Genomic DNA, 17,595 nt, shown 5'->3' with positions numbered 1-17,595 from the left:
GTTTTAAAATAAAAATGTTAATTGCCACATTCAAATAAAGATTTTAAAATGCAGGCTAAGTGTCACTAATTAAACAAGTAGGCTATATATTCAGCTAATTGTCAGCCTCTTATATGTATGCTTCTCGTAAACAATTAGTCAATATGCATTAGGGCTGCCCTCGACTAAAGATTTTTCTGGTCGACTAGTAGTCGTTCATTTTAAGCATTAGTCGACTATTAGTCGCACTTTTATTAATAAACCATATAATCATAATAATGAGCCTTTAATTGCCTACATAGCCTAATAAGCGCTCAAGCGCACGCAAAAAAGGCTTGCCACAGCGCACCGGCAAATAGGCTATAATAATTATGAATGTGTTAGGGTAAAACGGCAAATACACTGCAGTAATGTTCTAATAATTTATTGTTACACTAGTGCTTTCTGTTTTCGGTTTAAGAGATGAAGTCGGCGACACTGACTCGTCATCTCCGCAGTATGCGCCTGTATGCATGTTTCATATGGATTACATGATCTGAGAATATTTGTTTTCTATTTTGAATTGGTTCATTTAAAAGTTTCACTCTCTATAGATATATTTTTCATGTCTGTAATAAGGCAAGCATACAGGGAGTTTCGAAGTGACGCGCTCATATTCACAAAGTCGGCAGAAAACCATCTTGTTTGCTTTCATTATTTTACAAAAGCGCAACGTTTCGTTGTTATTCTGAGTGCACACGAATAATTCCCGGGATTCTCCCGTATTTTACCATTCTATCCCGCTATCATCCCGTTTAAATATTTCCCGTATTTCTCCCATATTTTTAATCTTTCTATTACAGCCCAGTGACGCTATTGATATCTGCGCAGGGAGTACCGCGGGAAGGAAACAAGGATCACTGGTAAAAATGGGAGGAGAAGACTCAGGTGGTGCTCCAGTGAAAAAAAACTAGACATACATGTAAATTGAGATATAGCTTACACTTCAAAAGGCTATTTAATTGATTAAATATGAGCGCTGCAAGTTGAGTTTGCATTTTTCAATAAGCCCTTCTGCTCTTTGTTTAGACCAAAGCCAAAAACGACCCTTATTTTTACGCAGAAAACACACAGTTGTAAATGTGAACTGGTGGATCAACAAGAAGATAATGAATTATAAAACCCTAAAGATATAGCCTACACTAAGATATATTTATGTTACTAAATGAATATAATTGTTTGATAATAATTGTTTAAATTAATATAAAAACAATATAAAAATTTTTACTTTTGACTCCGCCCCCCTTGTTTTTTCTGACTAGTAAGCGACTAATAAAATTTTGGTAATATGCACATAAACAGCCTTTTAATTAGCAGAGTAGAATAATCATGGATGATAGTAAGACATGCAAACATAAAAGAAAACCAAACTGGACGCGAGAACAACTAGGCCTATAGGCTATATTAAGGATATAATAAAAAATTTGGAGTTGGGATAACCTCCAAACCAAAGCCAATACCTTTTTAAAGGCTCATTATCGTCAAATGTTTCTAAAATGTTTATATTTCGAGGTAAATTTCTGGCAACAGCCATTTTAGGATAGTTCCGATTTGGTCTTCGTGACTTAGGAGTCCTCTTCACTACTCCTAACGTTTCACAGATTTAGGAGCTAGTTTTAGAGCTAAAACGCTTTGTGAAATACTCAGAACAAAAATTTAGGAGTCCTAAATTTAGGACTGACACGCCTATTATTTTTAAGATTTTCTCCTAAATCGGCGAGTTATGAGCTATACGTTTAGCCTTATGTGTATTAAACATGATATTCAAAAAACACATATGCACTTTTTTTTTTTAAATAGATTTTTATGACTTATTTCATATGTTAAGATTTACAGGGTTAACAAATTTACAGCATAAATGTCTGGGGGGCCATAAAAAAGGTGCTAGACGAGCTGCATAAAATTTAGAAGAGAAAATAGTAGGCTATAAAAATGTAAAAGCAAAAAATAAAGTTTAAATTGACAGAATTTGACATTATGATTTCACTCTGCCTTCTAAACAGTGGTCACAAATGTGATTAATCAAAAATATTTTAGTGATAATTTTAAATAACTGACAGTTTTATGATTTTCTGTGTGTTTATTCTAATGGTGGGTTAAAAAAAGTTAGTCTCAACTAAATAGAGGATTTTGCACAAATGTATGTTTTTTTTTTGCAGTATAAATGGGGGTTTATATTACAATGTATATTTTATAAATCGATAACATGCACATTCAATATTGATCTTATCTTATTTTTATTTATGCACATTCAAGATCTAAGGGTTTATCTTACATACTCACCGTTAAAGCGCTATCGCAGTCATTGAGGTCGTAATGAAAATACATGAAGTTCTCGTCTGAGCGAGAGACAGGACATGTTCCCAGGTGAAATGAAGACGGTGAACTTCTGAAGCCCATCAGGTTCTTATTTATGCGTACTGAGATCTTACTGTAACCACACCACACCTCCACACCATGACCATTATCCACTGGAGACACTTGGATCTGCTGAGGGTTAATTTGAGGAATTAGAAGATTAGTCAAACGATTTGGTAAGTGTCTTCTCCCGGAGACAGGTCTGAACAGCTCCATGTCAACGAGGGGAACTGGAACATGTTGGAACATTGGGAAAACGCGATATGGTCGCATAACCGGAGGGTTTTTCATAAACTCACTGTCTCTTGTAGCCCTACACGGCCTGACCGCGCCTGGCATGGGCTGCATGTCATGGACGACACTGCTATATTCTAGATGACCCACGGTCCCGCAAGTGTAAACTTTGGCAATGTGCAATATGCCAAGAAAGTACAAAGAACAACAAAAATACAAACGTATGCGCTCCATGATCAGTATTAAGTCGTAAATGTGACACAGGGGAATTAAATAAGAACGCGAGACGCGCCCTGCAGCCACCTGCTGATTGATGACGTGACGACCACTAATTAGCTTACTACTCGTTTACGTGATGACAACCAGTTCTTTCGATTGGTTTATTGCAATGAACCGGTTAAACTAAAAAATAAAATAAAATACGTCATCACGTAATTCCGCCTCGTCCTTCTCAAAACAAAATGTCCAAAAAGTGTTTTTGAAAAATGTTTATTATAATTAAATATAATAATATGAAATGTAAGACTTATGTTGTTTTATCGAAAAATGTTTATTTACACATGATTAAAATAATAATACAAATAAAAATTACATGCACTTGCTATGATTTAGCTCATAAATAGCCTATAGCCTAAATATAATTTGGATTTTCATTAGCCTAAACAATACTGAAATTCATTTACATATTTTGGCTGATGTATGGGCCTCTTTTCTATTCTAGCTTATTTAAAACGAGTTTAGTTCTTACACGGGTTGATAAAACTCTATTTTTATTTGTTACAATTTTTGCCATTTGATTATTAAATGAACTTACTTTTCACCTGGTCCTCGGTACGCTCCTAAAAACGCACACATCAGTTTTTGCTCATTACGAAACGGACATGTTTGAAATGTACAGTTCGTTGTTCACGGAGTCTGTGATTCGAGAACCGCTCGGTCCGAATCACTGAAATCGTCGAACTATTTATTAAAAAGATCCGACTCAAATGAAACATTTATTGCCGAATCGAATGTTGTCAATGACCAGTATGTTCTCGAATTTTTGCGAGATAGTAATCGCGTTCTTGCATTAAAGTTTGCTATTTTTTTTTAAAGATTCAACACAAAATGTGTTTTGTAACTTGTCTAGTTAGTAGCATGCACATTTGAGATCTTCAACAGCAGTGTGGAAACGATTGTTTCGGTAGAAAAGACGAATACAATGTTAAACAGCACTTTTTGACTGACAAACTTAAACGACACGCCAGTTTTTTTATCCTTACACAATGATTCTTGCACTTGTCTACTTCAACGAAATGTCTTACAGTAAGTCTAATTCCTTCAAGTGCTTCATAAAAGACCAGCAATACACATTTCAGGTGCAACTTCTGACTTGCAGTACAGCAATTAAAAATGGCATCAGCCAGCTTGTGACTTTAAGCTATTATAGCTTAATACATAAACCAAACCAGTAGGAAGTTCTCAATAACATCTGTATTAGTGTTCCCTATGGAATGGAAGTAAAAATAATTCTAGCTGATCTTGTGAATATTACAATTAAAACATAGTGAAAAACATCCCTTTAGATGCTCCTCCACTACAACAGAGTTATTGGTTTGTGTGAGGGTTTTCAAGATTTATTGAGAGGTGACAGAGCAAAAATTTGTTCCGGATACTGTCCCCCGCAACCCCTCCATTTCTATATAGATAGATATATTTCCTATACTCTTCAATAATGACTGAATAGACACAAAAATCTGTATTTGTGTTATAAGCAGCTCGGAAACATCTGCATTTTCAAAGTTTATCAGTGCTCAGACACGTTTCTGACAGTGCATGGTGAGTGTGACATTTATATGGTGACCAACGTCTGCTAAACATAACAAGATTGGAGGACCTACAGAGGCAACTCCCTCTTTAATAGAGAAACCAAAACTGATGATACCATAATACTTCAGACATTATGTTATCATGAAGGATGGTGTTGAAAAAAATGACAAAGTAAAGAAGCCAGTGAGGCCAATTACAAGTTTTAACTGGTTATTAAGAACATAAAGGACAGCAGTCATCATCACTGATCTGAGCAGAGTAAGGTAGTTTGCAGGTCCTGACGCCTCAAAGGTCGCAGGTTTGAAACCCAGTCATTGGAATTAACCTTGAAAATGACATTTCACCCTAACATTGCTTTACCGTTAACTGGATGATGCATGGATGCTATGTACACAGATTACAATGGATGAAGATGTCATCAGTTAATTAAATATGTGGTATTGGTCAGTCATACTGAATGAAGCTCGCGTCCAATATGAAGTTCTCACATGATGTTTGAATTGTCATGGATTTCTACACAGTTGCATGAGGCATGAATTTTAGCTATACATATAATAAACCTTGATCAAACTCCTATAATCCTCCTCCGTTCAATTCCGTCCAGTGGCTGACCAATAAATCGAGGCACTTGTTTAATACCATGTTTCCGTTACATAATATAAATGTCAAGCTTTAACCTGTACCAAGAAAGAAAGCAAACAAAAAACAGCAGAAAACAGATTTTTCTTTTTTTCCCCCTTGTTAAATAGTAATAAATACATGAGATGCAGTGGTTTATTTTTCTGAAGCAGGAGGGTTAAAAAGTTCTCATTTTTTTATTTATTCATTTATTTATTTATCTGTCTGTTTTCTTTAGCAGCAATCCGAACATGGTTGAGAGTGGAGATAGCAGCCGAGAGAGAAGTAGTTCACTTTTTTGACTTGATGGCAAACAGCACTCACAGAGTGTTGTGAAGGAGGAAGGGGAGGAGGGGGAGAATAAAGATGGGAGAGAAAGCAAAGTGAGAGGCAGGAAATGAAGTCAGAGTGGGAGGGGCTGCAGTCAGGAGGGCGTGACAGTGTCCCTTCATACCGAAGTATTCCGCCCTCCTGCTAAATCTCACCCCAGACTCTTCCTTCCAACAGAAACATGGGGTAAGTACGAAAATAAAGAGAGAGAGAGAGAGAGAGAGCTACAGCAAGATTTGGCTTAGCATATCCAGAGTTAATACAAATGTGTTAACGCTTCCATAGTTTTCTGTCCAAAACAAAGATGGTTAGAAAAAAGAGAGAAAGAGACAGAAACCAAAGTAAGAGAGAGGTGTGAGAGAGTCTAGTGAGATGGTGAAGAAGAAGAAGAAGAAGAAGAAGAAGGCAAGACTATTTTTTTGAAACGAACAACAGGGAAGCATTTTGGTTTTCCTTCTGGCAAAATGTTTTGATGTTTTTCAAGACTTTCCTGTATCACTTCCTCCTTTATGTGAAGTCGAGTTACGTTCCCCCTCTCCTCGTGAAAGCGGCTCATGGTTCAGCCTCCTCCTCTAGTTGTTAGTTGGTGTTTCTCACTGTGTGGCGACTAAAAACAGTTTCTGTCATTTGCTTTATTTCATACGTAGGATTTGTTTCATAGTTTGAGATATATAAGCCAGTGTTGTCAAGCGAGATAAAGACTGGAAACTTTAAAAAAAAGTAACAAAAATGTGTGAGTGTATGTTGTGTGTGTGTGTGTTTGAGAGTGTTTATATGCGTGTGGGTTATGCTTAACTAGAAAAAAGCAACCAAAAACAACAAAATGAAGCCAAGAAAGAAAACAAAAAACCTCAAACCCAGTTTGTTTGCTTGTTGTTTTCTATGCATAAGTATCATCTGTCTGACCAAAAAAAACCAAAAAAACCCCAACTGTATAAATAAAACATTGAATAAATAAACCTAAAAAAATACCCACCTTTCAATTTAGATCTCTTTCTAACCCCTCTCCCGTCTCTCTCCTCATGTAGTGATTCTTAATAAATTAAAAAAATGTACAATTACGGCAAATCCTCAGGAAAAAAACAAACAAACAAACAAAAAAAAAAGGTACTCTCTCGCTGCTGTCGTCTTGACAAAAACATTAAATTTTTTTCAAAACTCTCCTCACCCCAAAAAACGCCAAATAAAAATCTCTCGCTGCAAACCTGTCCTGAAATCACATAAAATCAAATAACAATATAAGAATGGTAAAAACAAACGTTCTGAAAACCTTCTGTTGCGACTACTTCGCCCGCCGCTCTTCTCCTTCGATTAAGGAAAAACAAACAAACAGAAAAAAAACGATAAAAATAGTTTCAAATCCCTCCCTTGACCTTCTCCCCATGCAAAACCAAAACAACAAAACAAAAAAAATGAAACCGACTTTCTGATATTTCACAAGTTTGTCTATGCGATTCTGTTACGTGTGGTGTATACGTGTATGTCGTATGCTTACTATGTGTCGTTTGTGTGTGTACGTGTGGCGCTTTTGTTACTGTTATGTTGTCGTTAAAATTTTCGTATGGCTTTTGGAATTTGTTCAAGATTTATCAAGAGTTGGCTGCACTCTGACTGCTCCCACTCCCGCTGCCGCACACTGCCATCATGGCGGACTCCTCGGAGTCCGGCCGCCCCCCAGCTCCCCCGACTCCTCTGGGCGGAGGCCCCCCGGTGAGCATCCCCCCCACTCCGACGCTTCCCTGCGGTGGGTTGTTATTGTTGTTGCTGCCGGCGTAGCATGGAGGGATGTATCCCAAACCGGAGGCAGCGACCATGCTGTCCTGGGAGGCTGGGGCCTGGGGCAACTGTTGCTGGGAAGCGGAAGGGGGCTGCTGGGGGGCCATGACTGTCCTAGTCCGAAAGGCAGAGAGGCCCAGGTGGAGGTTGGAGGAGCCGTACTGACTGGAGTCCAAGCTCGACGGGGGCGGCTGCATGATGGAAGACTGACCCAGGTGGTGGTGGTGGGTGAGGCTGAGCTCGATGCTGTCCTGCATCTGCGGGGAGGAGACGGGCATCAGTGCCTGGCCCTGCTGGCCCTGCGAGGCCTGGCCCTGCGGCTGGTTCTGCTGCTGCTGCTGCTGCCGGAGCTGTCTGCCATTGCTGTGGTGGCTGCCGTAGATGGGGTGGGGATGGTGCGGCTCCATCATGCCCCCTATGTTGCCCAGAAAGTGGCGCGAGTGCTGCGTGGCCGCCGGTTTGTGCAACAGCAGCTGCGGGTAGGAGGAGTCGCTGCCGCTGTTGGACAGCTGACCCATGCTGCTGTCCCCTCCTGGCCAGATGCGCAACTGCTGTTGAGACGGAGCCTGGAGGGAGAAGAGGCGACCAAAGGGGATCAACACGAGTCGTTTCGGTATGTTACCGAGGAGCTGTGTGGCACGGTACAACGATCACTTACTTGTGGGCTCTGCATCTCGTAGTCGGTGTGAGTGACTGCGCTGTTGTAGTACCGGTTGCTGTACCGGTAATTTCGGTTGTCATTGGAAGAACCGCTAGATCCACCTGGATTGGGAGCAAGGACAAAGAGCTGATGTAAAACGAGTCTTTTTCTTGTTTAACTATCCCCAAGTAACAGGTTTAAGGGGTGATCACACTACACTTTTCGTTCAATTGACTTATATTCATATGCATGCGTATACAAGAGACAGGAACTGCAAGCTCATATGAATTTGTGTTCCAAAGTTCAAGTTTGGCGAATTTGTATCACATGAAGACTTGTGAGCAATAGAAGAATTTAACGAACACCAACTTTAAATCTGCAGAATTGCAGCAAACTGGAGTATAATGCATTTTTTTAAACATTTTGGATGTATTAGGGGTGTAATGATACACTCATGTCAAGATTCGGTTTGATACACAATACTGATCTAAAGATTCTTTGAACAAATTAAAAGTTAAAATGTTTGCTTAAAAAATGTATTACTTCTAACATATATGGTATATATACATTATATATACATATATACAACAGTTAACAAAAATTATGGTTAATGCTAAATTTGGTATTATATCAGGAACTGAACATGAATGGTCCTTTTCCCTGTGCACAGAAAATTCATGATTCTGACAAAGTATTAGACATACATTTCAAAAATTGCAAATGATGCATTTAATTTGTAATTTTGTAATAATAATTATTAAACAAGGAAGCTCAAATGTGTGACCTTCTGAGATTATGATATTTGATGTCCCATTACCATATCTGAAATATTTCTATACATTTTGATTTTGGGTGAACGATACACAATACATATTGTCGCTATCCACAATACATATTGTTGCGTTTTTGTATTGTGATATATTGTGACACAATTTATTGTTAACACCCCTATTATGTTTTTACAAAAGATGACGCAGAGTGTGACGCCATATTATGACCGTTGCAGCGTTTGTAGAAAGTTTGCGTGCTCAAAGTCTAGTGTGACCGCTGCATTACACACACTTACCAGAGCTGGAGATGGAGCTAGTGGTGGAGGTGGAGTGGCTGTGGTCCATGGCAGGGCTGGTGGAGGTGGAGCTGCTGGTGTTGGTGCCCTCATCCGTCGTCTTCTTGAAGAAGTTGTGCTGCAGCGCGTAAAAGGGCGTGATGCGCGTCTTGGGATCGTAGTCCAGCATGCGCAGGATCAGGTCCTTGAACTTCAGGTAGTCGCAGGGCGCGTGACCCTGTTCTCCAGCTCGCCTCCCCCCTGGACCTCCCGTCTCCACCCCCAGGATCTCGTGCAGTCGCCGCGTGGCAGGTGGTTTATATTCCTGGAGAGACAAATCAACACAGAGGAAGGGAAGAGAATGAGGCACAAATATGTAGCATTTAGTGCAGATCAAATGTCATAATTTTTAAACATTTAAGGACAAAGGATGATGAACTACCAGTCTAGAAACATATTACATTGGTAATGACCAATTTAATGATTAATAGATATATAAATCTACTAACATTATTACTGAAATACTATAAAGTCAACATGAAATGGCATTTGCAACCCACTTCTGAGTGAAACAGAATATTTATTGGTAAAAAGTAGTGTGCAACTTGATTTTCATCCACTAGAAAAGTGACTAGAACATGAAAAGTGGGTTCCAGAATGTTTTTATTTTTTATGAACATTGCATACCAAAATGGAGCGTTAACCAGCATTAGATTTTTATGTTAGCTAGAAGCAAGTTGTAGCCGTACCTACAACTGCAGCTTAAAACATTGCTGAAATTAGGAAAACAACCATTTTTCCTCTCTGTGCATTAATGGACTGAGCACAAATGTGTATTGCGAATTTGATTTCATGTTGACTTTAAATCATGAAAGGGGGCGGGGGGTTGAAAGTGAGATATTTTTGTGGTTTTGTGGGAATGATGATGATGATGATTGCATAGGAGCTCTCAGTGTCATACAGGGTTCAACAATGAGACTTTTTAAAATTACTTCAGTTGAAAGAACTACACACAATCATACATTTATGATCTTAATTATTTTACATACTGCAAAATAAAAATGTACAACAAACTTACTTTCGTTTTGTTCCTGAAATACTAATATAAACACATTTTGACACAAAATGTTTGTGCTGGAGCCAATGAGATTGTTAGCAGGTCAGGTAAAGAAACTTGGTAACAGAAAAAAAACCTTATTGTTGAGCCCTGTCATATTCACAGTACAGACCCTTTGACTCTGACCCTAATTTGTGACATTTTACACTGTATCATGGTCCATAAATAGTATAAAAAGGCTAAAATATACCAACACCTCCACTGTAAGAGTTCAAAGCTTTCAAGTGTTTAAACCTCTTTCTCTATTGTACACAGGGAAGCACAAAATGCGTGCTGGAGCATTTAAGGTAAGTCTCTGGATGAGTTGGCAGGAAGTGCCAGACATTAATCCTGTAAAACAAAGTGTATTAGGACCTCATCCAGACTTTTACCTTCCACCTGCTATCACCTTTGCATCTTAATCTGCGGCCACATACGCGCACGCACACACACACACACACACACTCTACAGTCTTAACCCGATGCTACTTTCACTTATCTTCACCGGAAACAGGGTCATTCTAGCTACTGGCTGCACTCACTTAACCTGTGACCCAATGCGTGTCACTGGCTAGACTGAGAGCTGCTCAGGTAGGGCTCTACCAATGCAACACTGCATCTATATTTTAAATCTTTACATTGATATTTAAGGTTCCATTTGTTAACAAGAGTTAATGCATTATGAACTGACATGAGTGGACTATTTTTATTAACATTAACAGATTAACAAATGTTGTAAAAAAATGTTTATTATTAGATCATACTAGCTAATGCATTAACAAATTAATATTAACAAATGGGACCTTATTGTAAATACTTACTATTTTATTTACACTTCGTTCAATCGTTTGAGTCAGTAAGACATTTTGAATGTTTTTGAAAGAAACAAATTTTACAGTACAGATTTTACAGTAAAATCACCAATATTGTGAAATATTATTACTATATAAAATAACTGTTTTCTATTTTATTATATCTAAAAATGTAACTTATTCCTGCAGCCATTACTCCAGTCTTCAGTGTCACTAATCAAAAATTAAGTTTTGATATATTTACGGTAGGAAATTTACAAAATATCTTCATGGAACATGATCTTTACTTAATATCCTAATGATTTTTGGCATAAAAGAAAAATCGATAATTTTGACCCATACAATGTTTTTTTGGCTATTGCTAAAATATACCCAAGCGACTTAAGACTGGTTTTGTGGTCCAGGGTCACATATGTGCTTCAAAACCACTAGGTGATCCAGTCCTCTAGTATGTCATTATATGCTGTTGCACATAATATTTAAGAATGGGTTTCCATATATTTTTGGCCTTTTACATTAAGACTCATGATATATATTGTACTGTAAGCACTACAAAAATGCCTGTTCCTAACTGACATCTTAAAGACAGAATGAGGATGGTTGTGAAAATGATTGTGATGATGGCAATGATGAGAACGGATGCTGTAGGTTGGGGTTTTGATTGACCTTGTGCTTCTGTAAGCAGAGGCGGATCAGCGGAGAGAGGAGGAGGTTCACTAGCACACATTAGCATTGCTTCAATTTCATCCCCAACCTTTATCTCCACCCTCCTCCATTTTAGCCCAACTTTTTTCTCTTCCCCTCTCCCTGAGGATAAGGTGAGCATCGGTGCGGAGCAGGTGACGGTGACGGGGGGGGGGCAAAGGTTAAGTAGAAGCAGAGTTTTACTCACAGAGGCCGAAGGATAAAGTACCTTCTTAATGTCCTTGTTCTTCTTGACAGTCCACAGGCCGTCGGACAGCTTGTCAAAGTACTTGCGTGCTTTAGGGGCCTGATCCAGCATATGGTTGGGTGGGACCCCCAGCACCTCTACTATTTTATTCATCTGGTCCACCTGAAAAAGATACAATATATTGTCAGCGCAAGATCCAAATAGACTGTGTTGCAACTGACATAGCAAGCATACGTCTGCTTCATTAACTATTATACATATGACAGATCAATTTATTACTTGAGGTGACTAAAGGGCATGTACGGATCTTGTGTTCAGACCAGTGTTATTTTATCATTTATATACTATTAAAGTATTTATTAATATTTTGAATTAGCATTTATTTTTATTATTTCAGTTTCCTTTTTATTTCTATTTAGCTTGAATTTATTTTAGTTTTAGTAATTTTTCTACTTAAACTTATTTCATTTTTTTCATGTAATATTTATATTTTATTTCAGTTTAATTAACAAAAACAGTCATAGTTTTAGTTAATAATAACAACACTGGTTCAGAGTCTGCACTTTTTTATTTGTTGCTTTGTATACATGTGCATCAGACAAATGTGTTTGGTTGTCACATTGCATTTTTCTGTAATTCTGTAACTGTAATATTCATCTGGTAATGTCTTTAAAATAATTATAATTCTTTAAATATTTATAATATTTAAATGCTGATAAGTCTGGGAACTAAAAAAAACTCATATCCTGTTTGTATGCCTGTTTAAGTTTACTAAAGTGTGATTCTTACAAGTGGATGAGCGTCAAAGAAAGACGTACATACAACGTCACAAAGCTTTGCACAGTCATTGTGTGACTAATCCCTGAGCCGTACCTCATTGGAGCCGCTGAAGAGCGGTTCGCCCGTGTGCATCTCCACCAGGATACAGCCCAGGGACCACATGTCTATAGCCAGGTCATACGGCATGCCCAGTAACACCTCAGGAGAGCGGTAAAACCGACTCTGGATGTACTGGTAAATCTGAGAGGGAAAGAATCCAGTAATGAATGACATGCACAAACAAAGGATGCACAAGTTTCTACCTAGCAGACTGAGTTCTCACAGTGACTATTGATTTACATTTCCACTTTTCTCCACTAGGGGGCAAAATCTACAAGTTAAGAAAGGTGCAGCACTGCCACTAGGAATCTCAAGCAGTAAAATCCATTTCAGCTGTGGGAAAGTCCTCTAGAATGTGCTTTGAATGAATTAAATGTTCACCACAGCATGCCATTTTTGTTGTCTTCATTTAATGCAAGTTAACTAGTTACTACTGGGCGTGACCTCACATCAGCCTGCCGTTAACAAACCACGGAGCCTGAGACGCCATCTCACCCTCTGTCCTAGCTGGCAGGAACTGCCAAAGTCCACAATCTTGATGGCACTGCGCTTGGGATTGCAAAGGAGGATGTTCTCAGGCTTGAGGTCGCAGTGGATGATGCTGAGCTCGGGCGTGGCCAGGAAGAGCAGCGCCGTGCACAGCTGCTGAGCGAACTTGCGCGTCAGGTTGAGCGAGACGCCGCGGAAGTTGGTGTTACGCAGGAGGTCGTACAGGTTGTAAGAGAGAAGCTCAAACACCAGGCACAGGTGGTTACGGAACATGAAGTGCCTCTTTAAGTGGACTGAGGAAACAAAAACGAGAAAGAAAAGACGTATAAGGGCGGCTGCCTTGAGGTTTATCAAAGTTTTCACAGAACTCTTGTCTAAAATTAATGCATTTGAGCATTTATTGTCTCATGTATTACTTTTAGTCTTGTTACTTGTTGCTTTTGGTGGGAGGAAATTCTCTTGCCATTAGTTCAGGGTTTTACTACAGAAGACTAAAAGTAGACTAACAGCTGCTTGTCGTATTCTTGTGTCTGGTTTTTACCTATGTAGTACTTCATCTCAGTGTCATGTTTGTTCATGAGCTCAAGAAGCCGCAGCTCAATCTGGGCCTGGTTCAGGAAGGCTTTCTTGTTCTTGATGATCTTGATGGCCACCCACTCCTGCTCGTGGTGGTCATAGGCTTTCACCACCTATACAAAAAGGAGCAAATTAGCTCACACCTAGGAAGATGCTGTAGTTTTAAACCAGTAAATGACTGTAGCTACATATTTCATGTATACAATTTAACATTTCAAAAATGCACCTGTTTCTGTACACGGGCCTTCAAATTCTTCACATTCACTATAACAAATCCTTATTCTGCCATTTATTAGACCTTTCTAGTCTTTAGTGTGGTTTGCTTATTAGGTTTCCACCAAAATAAAGTCCTGAGAGATTAATTTTACTAATTTTTCTAATGAACATTTAAATAATGAAAATAATAATTATACTTCAAAATTGTATTACAATATTATCATACTTAAGCTGACTGTGTGATTGCTAAAAAGTAACTGATGGCACAGCTAAAACCAAAAAAGGAGATCCGGATCTGCTGTCAAATCCAGATACAATGCAAAATAGAGTCACTTAGGTCACTTATGGGTCAAGTTAGTTTGGAGACAAAAACGCATCACTTGCTAGTTTGTATTTTTTCACAACCCCAGTTAAACACGAGCGTCGTTGTTTCAGTTTGATTTTATGCCTGTATTCTTTTAGACTTGATATCTAAGCAGCAGCAATGAGATGTCTGACCGAATCTCGCACCCTTAGCCAATTCTACTCCCATCTTCAAAGTTGTGCTAACCTGTCCGAAGGAGCCCTTGCCAATAAGTGAGTCGATCTCGTAGCGGTCCAGCCACTTCTCCCCGTTCTTCACAATGTAGTCATAGTTGTCGTCGTCGTAGCCATCGTTGTACACCTTGCGCTCTTTTTTGGTGCTAGAGTCCTCGGGGGGAACCTGCTGGGCTCGCCGTTTCTTCTTCGTGTAATACACCTGGAAAGCAAGCAAAACACTCAATATTTGCACCTCTACTACTACTACTTCGCTGATCACTGGAGAGTTTGTATGATTGGTCTTATCGCAAGTGTAAATATGAAAAGGCCTGTGCTGGCTCACCTCATTGATGTGCTTGTATGTCTTGATGAGATCGACTGAGAGTTTTCGTAGCGGGGCGCTGGCGGGATCTCGAAAACTCGGGGGAATCCTTCTCTGCAGGATGGTCATATCTGACAGCACCTGGAAAAAAGTGACACCAAGACAACAGTAAGAAAAAAGGAGGAGCAACTAAGGAAGCATCATAACAAAAACTATAATGTTATATATATATATGAATATATATAAAACATGAAAATAATTAATTTAATATCTAAAAATATATAATAAATAATGTATAAAAATTTTATGAATATAAGAAAATCTATAAAATCTTAAGAATGCAAATTCAAGTCCGTTAATAAATAGGCAATATTAACTAATAAATAGGGCTATTAATTTAATGCATTCGTTTAGTGTAGGGCTGTGAATCTTTGGGTAGACAGCGAATCGATTCGATTCACGATTCATAGGTTTTCGATTCGATTCAAGAACGATTTTTACAAATTAAGAACGTTTCAATTCGATTCGATTTCCAAATTAAATTCGATTTTATTTTATTATAACGATTCGATTCTGCATTCTTTAAGTGCATTCACAGGATTATTTAAATTAATTTATTCCCCTAAATTCTTTAAATGCTTAGTCAGGGGGCAAATTACACATCAGCCTTTATGGTTAGAGAAACATGGGTTAGAGAAAAATCCCACTTGTGTCCATTGTTAGATGCTAGTTTAATGATGCTATGGCATGGCATATGTAGAAATTTATGTAAGCCAAGACATCAAAAAAAGAGTTTTAAAAAGTATTATGTATAGGCTAGCATTTTGTCACACCAGGAGCGTAGCCATCATTTCAGAAGTGACAGAAATGTCAAATACAATAATTTTATGTAGGCCTATGAATGTATTATATATATATATATTTATTTGTTATTTTTTACAAGGAATTATATTCTTATCTTACTTTGAATTTGCTATAAGAAATCAAATACACTGCTGGACAATAATATTTTTTTCCTAATGGCAATTTTATGATTGTTTTAAATACTACAAACAATTATTTCAATTTTCTGCACAGAATTAGGTAGAAAAAATACTTTATAATTTCTGTACTGTAATAAATGATATGTCAATTAGCACTGCATCATTCATAAATTTTATTTATTGTGTTTTTGTCTTAACGTTTCACCGTTTCATTCAGATTTTTCTTCAGCTTAGCTGCAGATATTTAACTTTTCCTCTCCATGAGGAAATTCCTCTCCACGAATGATGATTCTGAAAGAAAACGCACCCGATGTCTGTTTGCTATAGCAACGAATGCTACTTTCATGCATCTGATTATCAGATAAACCTTGCGTTCTTATTTCAAGGTTGTTGTTAATGCTGTGGTTATTTTAAGTTTCCTTCGTACATTCGGTTTAACAACATTGTTAAAACACATTTATCATTCAATGGAACTGTGCGTATGCTTTAGACACAATTACATTTGTGCTCATTGAAAAACTACAGAAAAGCGAAAAGCAATCACTTTAGCATTACTGGCCACTAGTACTAAGGAGAGATCACACATCAGCTGCTCAAAAAATGTGTCAGTGAGACGAACGGAGCGCGAGCGCAATCCTGTGACAGTCACAGGCGGTAAATAGTGGAGTGCGTGAAGAAGAGATGCGAGGGCACGAAACACTGTTCAAGGTCTCCATTAATTCGTGCTTGCAGTCATTTAATGTGTATATATTTTGAAAGCATTGAATCGCTATAGAAATAGCGATTCATTCGATTCTCAGCATTTTATATTGATTACTGTCCGAAATCGACGATTCACGATTCAAAAATCATGTTTCAAGATCGATGCATATGCATCGTCAGGGTTTGTAATGGATGCATCGAGAAAACGAGTGAATCGTTACACCCCTAGTTTAGAGTGATTAATTATAAATAAAATATTGCAATAAAAAAGCAGCAAATTATTTATCTTCCCCCTGAACTGTACAAGAAAACTGTAACAAGGAATTCTCCAACCTACATGCAATAGGTATGCAATAGCTAATGATGCCAATATGGATGTACACATAGACCAATTATGAAACATTACAGAATATAAGAACCTGTTCTGGGTAAACAACCCATTTCTCTATCTCGGGCAGATATATAAACTCAAGTGCATAATGCAACTGTGGACTGCAGGCCAGTAACAGGCAATTTTATTAAAATAAAACAATATACTGACTTCTGTAGTCACTTGTTGTAATGTCTATGCAACAATTTAATAGTCAAACACAATAATGTCATCTTCAGTATTTAAACAGTGTATGCAATTGCAATTTATTAATCATCATGTAATTGTGTTTATTTATTCGACTGCAATTTTTAAACAAAACATGGTGAGGGACAAGTCACAAAAACATATTTTTCATTAATGTGACTGCATACGGGTTATATTATAGAATTTAATTGCAAGGAAGCATGTTTCTGGTACCTGCTGCTGGTCGGCCATGGAGTGGATGTTACCGAAGGAGGGGTGGCTGTGCTGGCTCGACATGGTTGGCTCAGCGGGGGAGAAGCCCAAGGCAGTATATATATAAAACAAAAAGTACCGATAAGAATACCATTAAAGTACCGAATCGATAAGCAGTATCGGTAAGAGTAGTAATACCGTTAAAACCTTAACGATACCCATCCCTACCAATAATGAAATATTGCAGAATATAAGAACCTGTCCTGGGTAAACAACCCATTATTCTACTTCAGGCAGATAAATAAACTCAAATTCATAATGTAACGGTGGACTGCAGGCCAGTAAGAGACAATTTTATTGAAATAGAACCATATACTGCCTTCTGTAGTCACTTGTTGTAATGTCTATGCAACAATTTAATAGTCAAACACAATAATGTCATCTTCAGTATTTAAACAGTGTATGCAATTGCAATTTATTAATCATCATGTAATTGTGTTTATTTATTCGAC

General features: G+C 38.0%; 1 protein-coding gene across 2 annotated transcripts; it reads right to left on the bottom strand.

The window, feature by feature from the left end:
* Nucleotides 1-6,575: 6,575 nt before the first annotated feature.
* Nucleotides 6,576-17,191, bottom strand: dyrk1b (dual-specificity tyrosine-(Y)-phosphorylation regulated kinase 1B). 2 transcript variants are annotated; one of them, XM_016549443.1, is made up of 10 exons: nt 17,105-17,191; nt 14,651-14,770; nt 14,339-14,527; nt 13,538-13,685; nt 13,003-13,289; nt 12,502-12,648; nt 11,629-11,790; nt 8,850-9,153; nt 7,802-7,905; nt 6,576-7,709 (listed from the first exon to the last, which is right to left on the bottom strand). In XM_016549443.1, exons 1-10 carry the CDS (start codon nt 17,165-17,167, stop codon nt 6,957-6,959), a joined length of 2,277 nt encoding a protein of 758 aa, XP_016404929.1. In that variant the 5' UTR covers nt 17,168-17,191; the 3' UTR covers nt 6,576-6,956. The 2 variants fall into 2 exon arrangements, with proteins under 2 accessions (XP_016404929.1, XP_016404930.1); XM_016549444.1 differs by having other exon boundaries at nt 11,650-11,790.
* Nucleotides 17,192-17,595: the final 404 nt, after the last annotated feature.

The sequence above is a fragment of the Sinocyclocheilus rhinocerous genome, unplaced genomic scaffold (assembly GCF_001515625.1).
Source record: "Sinocyclocheilus rhinocerous isolate Xijiao unplaced genomic scaffold, SAMN03320098_v1.1 scaffold1876, whole genome shotgun sequence".
Taxonomy (NCBI): domain Eukaryota; kingdom Metazoa; phylum Chordata; class Actinopteri; order Cypriniformes; family Cyprinidae; genus Sinocyclocheilus; species Sinocyclocheilus rhinocerous.
The sequence above is the reverse complement of the archived record's forward strand: the minus strand, read 5'-3'. Positions and strand labels throughout refer to the sequence as shown.